The sequence below is a fragment of the Phlebotomus papatasi genome, chromosome 1 (genome assembly GCF_024763615.1).
Source record: "Phlebotomus papatasi isolate M1 chromosome 1, Ppap_2.1, whole genome shotgun sequence".
NCBI lineage: Eukaryota > Metazoa > Arthropoda > Insecta > Diptera > Psychodidae > Phlebotomus > Phlebotomus papatasi.
Genome location: NC_077222.1, coordinates 64,432,044 through 64,443,654, shown reverse-complemented (window position 1 = coordinate 64,443,654; position 11,611 = coordinate 64,432,044). Strand labels below are relative to the sequence as shown.

Below are 11,611 nucleotides of genomic sequence, written 5' to 3'. Positions count from 1 at the left end.
CTTTAACTGCAGGGGTTTTAATCTACGTGGAGCTGGTGTAGGAAACGGGTAGTGGCGTGACAAATTTTGGGGTTGAGAATCCCTAAATTCCCCAGAATGGACAGAACTGGATCTGCTGGAGGATCGAGATCTTCTACCAGCACATGAGAGTCTCAATTGCTCCATCGAATCCTGAATATTTTTCAGGATATTCTCAAGACCTTTTATTTGAGCATTCTGAACATTAAATTGCTCAACCGTAACAAATTGGGATTGGGGCCTATCTTGAGGCTGAGACACCGTGGATCCAATATTTGGGATGTCGAAAGTATCCCTACGGTCTTGCGAAAGGTTCAAATGTGGGTGCTTAAGAAATTCTGGGACAAAGGACTCACTGGAGGCAGAAAGTTTAGATGTGGGCTTCTCAAATGGTACCTTCTTCTTCTCCTGGACATAACAGTCCGAAAATAGGGACTTTTTTGGGCTTTTAAGACGTTTAGTCTTTTGGACAGGTGAAGCAGGACGAGGAATAGCACCCCCCACTTTTCCCGAGGCAGCATAATTCTTCAACTGTTCCCTGAACTGTTGCCTAAAATTTGCAAGTTCAGCAAGAGCAGGACCATAAAGGGCATTTTTGGGATCTCGAGGGTCTGATGTGAATTTTAATTTATTTTCGATGTGCTGAAACATTGTGAAAATCTCAACTTGCTTCGAAAAAAGGACCTCGATATTCCCTACTTGCTCTCTAAATTTTTTAATAACTTGTAAGGTGTCATCCCTAATTTTTTTAGCATCGCCTTCAACGGGAAATAAAGGGTTTCCGCCAGCAATAGCAACCTTTAAAAGATCGCGGGCTTCTTCTAATGAAGCTGGCCATTTAATTCCCCTGGCCTGTAATTCCCAATCCAGTTGTTCTTCTGAGAGAAATTTTGGATTGAAATCCTCCATTTCTAACAGAGAACTCCCCAAAAGAGGGTAAAAATAGCCGAAAAAAGAAAAAAAAAATCTCCCAAAAAGGGAAAAAAAGAAAGAAAAATATCCTAATACACTCCTATTCCAGAGAAAATGGATGAAAAATCCAGAAAACTACACCCAATGGAGATATAAATCACGAAAGAAAAAAAAATCTCCAACGGAAAATTACAAAGAATATTATACGGAATAAATTACACGACGACAAGTAACAAATTAACATTCTCTTCCACGCGCCAAATTTTTTTATTACCCCACCGTTAGGTCAATCGCATTCACTCCTAATGAGTTGCAAAAATCACCAAAAATGCACTGATAAGAGGTCAATGAACTCTGGGGAACCGGCAAATTAATCATGGGATAAACTTGAAAATCTACTCACGATTTCCTTTTGCGTCGGGCGCCAAAATGTTGGGAAAAATCTTTTATTCCTCCAATTTTTCTCCTACATCCCTTCACTCCGTGTTATTCCTATTTTTCCTCTCTTCTATTCCCTCCGTTCCTTCCTTCCTTCAGGTCCCACGTTCGGGGCAAGGACTATGTCCCACACTCCCCTGTGTTCTCCGGTGAGAACACTCCCACGGAGGTTGAGATGGGAATTTGGGAGAGGTGGATGTGGCAGAGGTTACTCCGGAAAGCTCAGCACTGGGCTTGGTGTTCTTGGGGGCTCCCGGTGGCTTCAGTGGCTTCAATGCTTGGTGGTGATGATGGTGTTGCTGCTGGGGATTGGGCTGGTGGAGATGGGCGAGGTGATTGATGTTGCCTCCTCGGCGGTCAGTGGTGAAAGAGGCCGATTGGCGCTCTTTTTCTTATCAGCTGCTACTGATTTTTCTACCTCCTCTCCTCGAAGCTAGCGCCCTCGTCGCCTCAGCAGGGCAACACACTCCACAGTTTTAAATTTAAATATGTTGCGCTCGCAACAAGTTAACTCTTTCGTCTCCTTTGGGACCAGAAAAACCTCTCGGGGTCAATTAGTATGATAACTAACAATTACAGATTGCATAAATTCGAAAAATATTTTTTTCTTAAATTTTCAAAAAACTTGTTCAAACTTTATGGATACTCTCGTCCCCAAAAATCTAGAGGTCAAATGTAAGGTTATCCCGCCAATACCCGCCATTTGCTTTTTAACACCAACCTTCTTAGAAAATCCCAAGCGGGAGCGAAATTTTTGCCAATATGGCCGATAATTTTGACATTTGGCAGCGAGGGAGATTGCTTTCGGGGAAGTTTGTCCTATTCTTCCGGATTTTGGTGAATTCTGATTGTCCAGGAAGTGTTTTTTTAGCTCTTGAGAAAGCTTAATGTGTCTGCAATAACATCATGTTGAGAGAAATGTGTGTTAAAGTGTTTTTGTGTGAAATATGTTGAGGAATCTGTTGGCAAGCAGGAGCTGGGTGTCTTCTTGACCATTTCCTGGACATCCCACAAGATACTGGTCAATAAGTCTTCTTGTTTTAGTGATCAACATTGTAAAGGAGTCAATTGGCACGCAAAAATATTTCACAAAATTGATATTACAGTAGAGTCTCGCTATAAGCCATCGCTCTATAGTCCACAATTTATCGATCGTTGATTTCAAAACTCTGATTTTGAGTTAGGTTATGTTTTAGAGTACGCGACAGGCAATGTTGTCATAATTATTTTAATATTTTTGGCAAACTTAATCGAGTAGTTGTGATAATTGTGATCCATAATGAAGAGAGCAAGGACAAGTACCACAATCGCAAAGAAAGTGGAAGCCGTCGAGCAATTTCAATACTAAAAATCGTTGATAATTTTAAAAAATGACATGGACTATCAAATATGGCTTGATAACGTTAATTTTCAGAAATTCTATCAAACATTTTTCCACAGTGTAAAGCTGTGAGTTTCTGCTTTGGATGTATTGTATCTTCTTCAGGGTGCTCTGAATATGACAGTGATTGCCGTGCTGGAATTTTCACAGTGCAACCTAATTTTTACTTTCCCCAATTTTATTCCCAGCAAATGATTGCCAGGTAATTTCAAGATAACATAGTTTTATAAATTGATGGAAGAAATATTTTTGAACAATTTTAGTTGACGCAGCGCCAAAATTTGTAACAAAAGACAGTTCCAGCGTGGATAGAGTTTGTTTGTTCAGATGAACCAACAGCGATAGCATGAGTGATTACCTCCGGACGTGGCCAGAAGGCAGTGTAAATGTGAGGTCTTAGGGCATAAAAGGCACAGCCAATGAACCAACGCGAGAGCCATCAACTATTCCTTCCGGAAATCTCTGAAAACTCAAGCAATAAGATGTACATGCGTGACTGGAGGAAGGCCCTTAGGACACCGCCCTCATACAAAGTTGGCAATCGAACCCTTCGCTTCCGGGCACATTTTGTTTGGGTCCTCATGGCTATCGCATGCGTCGTGCTAGTATTGCTGTACGTGGGACCCGTATCCAAGTATCAGGATGCCGAAGCTAGTGCAAATTGGGCTGCTGCCCCGAGTCTCAATCCCACGTACAACTTCACATATCCCCTCAGTGCACCAATAATCGCCAATGGCCTACAGACCTACCGCATCGGAATTATTGCTGACCTCGACACAGAGTCCAAGAGCAAGACTGATAAAAATGTATGGAGGAGTTACCTCAAAAAGGGCTATCTAACTTATCATCCATCGAAAGAGCAAGTCGTCGTGTCCTGGGATAAGGCTGAAGATACAGAACTCAGCAGTAGCTATGCACTCAAAGGTACTCTCTCTTTAAAAAAACTTAACTAGATTTATGGTCTCGCTACAAAACTATTATATACCATACTCACTCAATTACTAAATACTAAATTAGAAGAACAATCAAGTGTGCTAATCCGGGCGCTTCGCTATCTGGATCGTTTATGACTAAATCTACTTAAAATAATATTTTTATTTTTATTTTCGTAATATAGTCACTACAGTAACATAATATAACTATTCAAGTTTGAGAAAAAGCAAAAATAATATTTTTATCCATTAAAGTGAGTGTCATCGACTCATTTCGATCTTGTGCCACATGGGTTCTTCATTAAAAATTTTCTAGCAGTGATATTTTCGCTAATGACATTGAAAACATGTTTTTTTCTTGTGAAAAAAGTATATTAAATCCAAAGGTTTAATTAAAAGTGAATTAGAGAAAAGGCGACCCAGTTAGTGCATGCTGACTTATTTCAGTATTATCATTATTTTATAAATTTTCTTTAATATTTTTAATATTTTTTTTAAAATTATGTTTCTGAATGAAACAGTGAATAATTCTATTATTTAGAAGAAGTAAAAAAGAATTTCATCAGTCTAAAAACAAGCGTTAAAAACGAAGAACACTACGGAAAACAATCCAGTTACCCCACCTTACTATATCCTTACTTTTTACTTAATACAGTAGACTCTAGCTAATTCGGCTCCTTTAAGATCAGGCTATTTTTTAATTCGGGCAGCAGTTAAATTTGAAAAAGTATGAAGGAGATATTTTCAACTTTGCCTTGGTTTGACTTAGTTTTGATGTGATTTTGCATTATTAAAGGATTTTCATTATATTTACAATATATTTGAGTACGTAAACTCAATATATGTAGGCTGTTGTCAAAATTCTCCATCGGAAATATTTTCTTTATTTAAACAAAAATCCGTATCAAACTTGGTTCGTGAAAAATGCCTATGATTGTGATAAGATCTGAAAAGAGGGAGTCAGCCATGATTATCTATTTTATTCTAACCCTAACCTTTCATACCTGAGCAGTCGACTTGCCCTCTTTAAATCGCTATAAATCCTTTTTTTCCTTTCAATATAAATTTCCCTATAAATAGAACATTCTATAAGTTTGCATAATTCCTATTTTCCTTTTTTCCTACTTACAGGTTTTCAATAGATTTCACAGATTCTAGTCTCGCGTGTTCGTCCTCGGAATCTCTCTCACAAAATGACATTTCATTTCTGCTATGGCAACACTAAACTAAACCATGGCTGACCCCTCACATTTAGTACATTCTCATTTCAAATTCGAATCTGCAACATAGGCAGATGAATTTAAAATCCTTGCATTTCAAAAAGTTTTTTTGCCCAAATTTCTCTCTAATTCGGGTGACATTTTGATCCCAAATGCCCGAATTTGAGAGAGTCTACTGTAATCAGCTTTTGAAAGATATAATATTGCGTTAGTTTATAAATATTTAATCTATAAACACAGAGTTCATGTTTGCAATGACACCAATTTTTTGATCAATTTCAGTAAATAATAAAAACTCAAATACTCATAAATAATTAGTTGGATCAATATTTTTTGAAGTGACACATACAAAAGTATGATAATTAGATAGTGTTTTTGGAAATTATACTTTTCATTTATTATGATTTTTTTTTCTTAATCTAGCGACTCGTGGTATCCTTTCCCTATTTTAGTTGAATTGTAGAGATTGTATGAGAATGTAGAGATTAATTACACTGTAATTTTGAACATTTTTTTTCGTAATTTTGGACACTTTGCTTGTAATTTTGGACAGCTAATCCGTCTCAATAAGATGTTTATTTTTCTCCATTTCAAAAGCATAACTTACGAAGTCAACTTCCTGTTTATGTAAGAGCACCGTAGAATGTCACAAGAAGCCCGGAAACTTTCTATATCATTCATTAATGTGAGTTGACTTCGAAAATCCAAGAACGCGCGGATTCGCGCATTCCCTGGCTTTTTTGACGAAAGCCTTTTAAGGCTATTCTTACTACATCTCGTTCGTAGGGATGATTCTCTTTTGTTTCTCCAGGCATTTATACAGCCTAGTCATCACAAAAGCTAAAACTTCACGAAATTTCGAGAAAAAAACGCCTGTCCAAAATAGGGAGTATCACCCCACTGGTGAATCTCTGAGAAAATTGTCCATGTTTCACACAAAAAACGTACTTTACAAGGCAAATCACACTTCAGGTTAAATGTACAAATCACCATTAACGTGAATAAACACAAAATTCTATAAATATTTAACCCTCAAACGGTGTTTTCTTTAATATGCGAAAAAAAGTTCTAAAACAATGTTTTTTACGATAATTATGGTCCAATAAAGTCAAAAAAACCGTCCATTCTTCATTATCTCTTTTAGTTTAGGCGCTAGGTGAGAAAATATAAAAATTTTTTGAAACTCTTTGTTTCTAAAATTCACATTTTTAGTTTTTTTTCAAATTTTTTAAATAAAATATACAAAGTAGAATGACATATCTTTCGGTAAAAAATAAATTTATTATAGTCAAATAACTTTAAATCGGTATTTTTATGGAAATTGGAAATGAGTTTTTTTGTACTAGGGGAAGTGCTCATAATTTTGGACAGTCTGCATATAAGCATCGATATCCTAAGTTTGAAATGCGATATTTTCAATACTAATTGACTTTTTTTGTTACTCTCTTTTCAGAAGGATTGTTTAGAAACTTGGCAAGCTATTTATCATCTCATTTTTACTAAAATTAGTTTTAATACGTTTAAAAATGAATTGATATGTAGAGGTGAATTTGACTCTTATTTTGGACAACTTGGTTATTAATTTTTACAACTTGTCTGTAAATTTGGACAGATAATCCGCCTCAACAGGATGCCCATTGCTCTTCATTTTATGAACCAATCTTACCAAGTCCTCTTCCTGGTCATGTAAGGGAAACGTGGAATGTCACAAGAAGCCCAGAAACTTTCCATATCATTCATTAAAGTGAGTTGACTTCGGTACTCCAAGTACGTGCGGATTCGCTCATTCCCTGCCCTTTCCGGGAGCCTTTCAAGGCATTTCTCACTGCATCTCTTTCGTAGAGATGATGCTCCTTTGTTTCTCCAGGCATTTGTCCAACATAGTCATCACAAAAGCTAAAACTTCACGAAATTTCGTGAGAAAAACACCTGTCCAAAATAAGAATCATCACCTCACTGGTGAATGTCTTAAAAAATTTCCCATTTTTCACACGAAAAATATAATTCACAAGGCAAATCTCACTTCAGGTCAAATGTACAAATCATCAGTAACGTGAATCAACACAATATTCAATGAATATTCAATAATATCACTCAAAAACAGCGAACAAACTTTGTTAGTACTTCACCAAAACTAAATAAGACTGAAGTAAGCCACGAAGTTCTGTCATATTTCTCGTAAGCAATTGCTCACACTGAATTTTCAACAAAGCAATTTCAACTCAAATCATATTCAAATTTTAACGTATTTAGTGTTAAAATCTTCCAAAAAGAACAAATATTTAGATAGAATTCATTATTCATCAAATATTGGAATAAAAATCCATCATTTTAATCAATTTATTTTTAGTGTCCAATGTTATCCTCAAAGTGTCCAAAATAAGAAACTGGACAAAATTATGAGCATTTCCCCTAATATTTTTTGTTGCTTTTTCTCTGACCTGTCACACAAAACTGGGAATAGCAACAAAACGAAGAGTCAAAATGAGTTCAAACTTTCAAGAGATGTTTATAAGACTATTACCAAGGGCACTATAGCACTTTTAAATAAATAAAACCTTTATTGTCGCTGTAAATGTTATTTTTGTGAAGACCGCCTAGAGGCGGTCTTACCCGTTAGAGGGTTAATAATATTACTCAAAAAAATCGAGGAAAAATTGTTAGTAGCGTGTAATTTGGAACCATTACAATTTGGGACATTTGAGATTTTCTCATTGTTTTAGAAGAGATTCAAAAGAAAGAAATGCTGTTCCTTTTCTCCTTAATCGTCTTTTTCTTCTATTTCGCGGTATTTGTTTTATCTTTGCTCATCTGAAACAATTAGAAAATCTCAAATATCCGAAATTGTATATGGTTCCAAATTACCTCACTTTACCCTACTTCACCACAGCTAAATAAGACTGAAGTAAACATAAAGTTCTGTCTTATATCTCGTAAGCAATCGCTCACACTGAATTTTTAACGAAGCAATTTTAACACAAATCATATTCAAAATTTAACGTATATAGTATTAAAATCTTCCAAAAGAATAAATATTTAAATAAAATACATTATTCATCAAATATTGGAATAAAAATCCACAATTTTAATCAAATTATTTTTAGTGTCCAATTTTACCCTCAATGTGTCCAAATTTAGAAACTGTCCAAAATGACAAGCTCCATGTTCATTAAACATTGGATTTATCATTTTTCAAATTATTAACAGTAATTATAGTTCTTATACATACAGTAAACTCGCTAATTCATTATGATGATTATCGAATTGAGCAAACATTCCCAAATTTTTCTCGGTTTTACTTAGTATTATGATGTGATTTTGCATTATTAAAAAATCTTAATGCAATTCACAATAAGTATGAGTATATAAACTTAATATGAGTACGCAGATGAACAAAAATCGTTGCATTTCAAATAATTTGACGCCCGAATTTTTCTCTTATTTGGGTGACATTTCGGTCCCAAATGCCCGAATTTGAGAGAATCTACTGTAAATAGGAAATATCTCATTGCAAGTCTTATTATTAAATTATATTACTTTCAAAATTTTGTTTTTCAAGAAGTAATTTCAGTTATTTTGGCGAAAATCTATTTTTAGGAATGTAAGGGAGAATTAAATAGTTTGATTTGAAAATAATGCTAATAGATAGATAAATTGGTTTATTTGGTGAATCGACACCGAGGCCATTTCCACCGTAATAAAATAAAGTTTCTAGCAACTGAAGAAAAATTGAATACCATATCCGGTCAAGCTATGATTATTTAAATTTCGATTTAGGGTACAGCGAAGAATGGTTATGATCTACTTACTGTTAGAAACGTTTGAACGATGATGGTAACTTCGATATACTCATCGAAATAAAAAAAAAAATAGGAATAACTAGACATTCGACATCGAATTTTCAATTTTTTTTTCGATTTTATGCGCTCTTGCCCAGCAACGAAAGAGTTCCCTCTTCGAGATATCGCGACGGTGGCGGCCTCCCAAATGTTCAGAAAGTGGTGGCCATCAAAGAGAACTATTGCTTCAACCGCGTTCGCTTTTTCCCAGCCCGTAAGGATTTACATTGGACCGAACCCTGTTCCGAACGCGTTTGCTGAACGGTGTTCAAACAGGGAACTTTCGTTGCTGGGTGATTTTGGACCATTTTTTATTGAAAGAATAGAATTTGAATTGAACACGATATCCACTACTTATGTTCTTCCAGATCGAGGAATGGAACTATCAGAACTGGTAACATTCAATGGTAAATTGCTATCGTTTGATGATCGAACGGGGCTTATTTACGAGATAATCAATGGACGTGTGGCTCAACCGTGGCTTCTGCTGATGGATGGGGATGGTCAGACGACTAAAGGCTTCAAGGCAGAGTGGGCAACAGTGAAAGATCATGTGCTGTACGTTGGTTCTATGGGAAAGGAGTGGACGACACCGGAGGGCGACTTTGTTAATAACAATCCCATGTTTGTAAAGGTTGTGTCACCAAATGGGGAAGTGCGACATCTCAATTGGGTTCACAGTTTCAAGGCGATACGGTCTGCTATGGACATCACTTGGCCTGGTTATATGATCCATGAGTCGGGCATGTGGAGTCAATTGCATCGACGATGGTACTTCTTGCCGAGACGATGCTCTAAGGAGCCTTACAATGAGACTAAAGATGAATTTATGGGATGCAATGTGTTGATTGAGTGTCAAGAACACTTCAAAACGGTACGAGTAGTTCCTATTGGGGACACATCGAAACCAACACACGGATTTTCCTCTTTTAAATTCATTCCCGGAACGGATGATCGAGTTATCGTTGCACTAAAAACGGAAGAACTCAAAGGAAAGACATCAACATTCATCACAGCCTTCAATGTAAATGGGAAAATCCTGTTGCCAGAGGAGAAAATTCCCACAGACTATAAGTTTGAAGGAATTGAATTTATCTGAGAATTAGAGTGCATTGTGAGTGAAGAGTGTCAAACAGAATCTACTGTGAAAGCTGCGAAAAAAAATTGTGAAAACAAAAACTAGTGACATTTTCAGTATTTGCTAAGAACAAGAAATTACGAAGTTTACATGTAAATAAGGATAGGATGTGCGCGTTGTTAACCAAATGCTGTTCGTGATGGTAAAGCAAAACTTTCAATTAAAATAAATACAGTGCCCGCTTCGTAATCCGGATGATTGGGAGACAATTTGACAGATGTCCGCTTCGTAATCCGGATGGATTTTTTGAATTTGTTCAACGTCTTGAAAATATAATACAAGGTTTTTTTCCGAGAATTAGAAAAAAAGTTTTAAAGAAGTTTAAAAGGACAAAATTAGAGAATTCTATGCTATTATACTTCATTTATTGAACAAAAACTTCACAGGATAATTCATTCTCATTGCTGAACACACATGCATACATAACCTCAAAATGATTTTAAAGGTAACCGTCGATAACTCGTCCGAATTACGGCGATCCGGATTAGAGAGCGGGCACTGTATTCTCAACTGCAAATTGGTGGGTTTTTATTTACTTTAGCTGTTAATTCTTCTATCTGCAAATAAACATGTTTTATCGAGTGTTTTATCCTGTTTGGAGGAAATCCTAAACATGGTTTAAGTTTATTCCCAGTAACATTTGTAATCCTGTATTCTACATTCTTGAAATTATTATTTAATGATTGGTGGATCATTCTGGTTATTTCGAATTATTATGTTTTAATAAGAACGTCAAGGAGATGAACTCCTTCCGGATGCGTCAGGAGGTGTAAACCTTTCAGGACAGGAAAACACAAAATTCTTTGCCAAAGCTTTCGACTCTTCAACGCGTCTTCCGTCTTCCTCCTAAATGGTCAAATCCGTTAAATCTCATCAAATTATACCAGTGGTGTGCAAGAACAGTTTTAAACCGAATAAACGTCAAAATAACTCTGTTCAGGTAGCGTTTTGACCATTAACGTAGAAGTTTTATTTGATGTTTGTTCGGTTTCAAACGGTTCTTGCACACCACTGAATTATACAATTCTTTTATTTAAACCAAAATATCAAGGATTTGGATGGAGTGACAGAAAATTGATATATGGGTGAAATGTATACCAGAATGTTCTCTATAATTTTGCAGTAGAACTTGATCTCATCTATTAATCAGAAGCCGAGATAATCGAGGTTGTTTGTTTCTGAACTCGTTTTTTCGACCAGAACGCCCCAAGTGTTCACTTGATGAACTTCAACTATATCAAAGAATTGTTGTATTTTGTGAGACTTTCCATTTAAAACCCTATTTTAAGTGTCTTGGTCGAGTAGAAGCAGTCAAATTAGCATCTGAGTGGTTTCAAAGCGTTATTAGGGGAAAAATCAATTTTTTTTCACACTTAACTCTTTCGTCTCCTTTGGGACTCTGGGTACCCATGGAAAAAATAATTTTTTTAGACTATTTAGAATCGATAAAATTCCGATTCTTGTGGATGATTACAAACTATAAGGATGTCCAAATCTAGGATATTTTTTGCAGCATCCCAATTAACTCCTGAGCTAAGATATTCTTGGTCAAAAATCGTGAATTTTCGATTTTCTGCTTCCTTGCACATATTGTGACTTTTTTGATATTTCTAGACCCGAATAAGGAAAAACCTCTCGGGGCCAATAAGTATGATAACTAACAATTACAGATTACATAAATTCGAAAAACAATTTTTTCATAAATTTTCAAAAAACTTGTTCAAAGTTGATGG

At 35.8% G+C, this 11,611-nt stretch overlaps 1 protein-coding gene across 1 annotated transcript; it reads left to right on the top strand.

Annotated features, from left to right (window-relative positions):
- Nucleotides 1–2,141: 2,141 nt before the first annotated feature.
- Nucleotides 2,142–10,395, top strand: LOC129800002 (apyrase). The gene is made up of 3 exons (XM_055844348.1): nucleotides 2,142–2,951; nucleotides 3,013–3,673; nucleotides 9,109–10,395. The coding sequence occupies exons 2-3, from the start codon at nucleotides 3,169–3,171 to the stop codon at nucleotides 9,837–9,839; spliced, it is 1,236 nt and encodes a 411-aa protein (XP_055700323.1). The 5' UTR covers nucleotides 2,142–2,951; nucleotides 3,013–3,168; the 3' UTR covers nucleotides 9,840–10,395.
- Nucleotides 10,396–11,611: the final 1,216 nt, after the last annotated feature.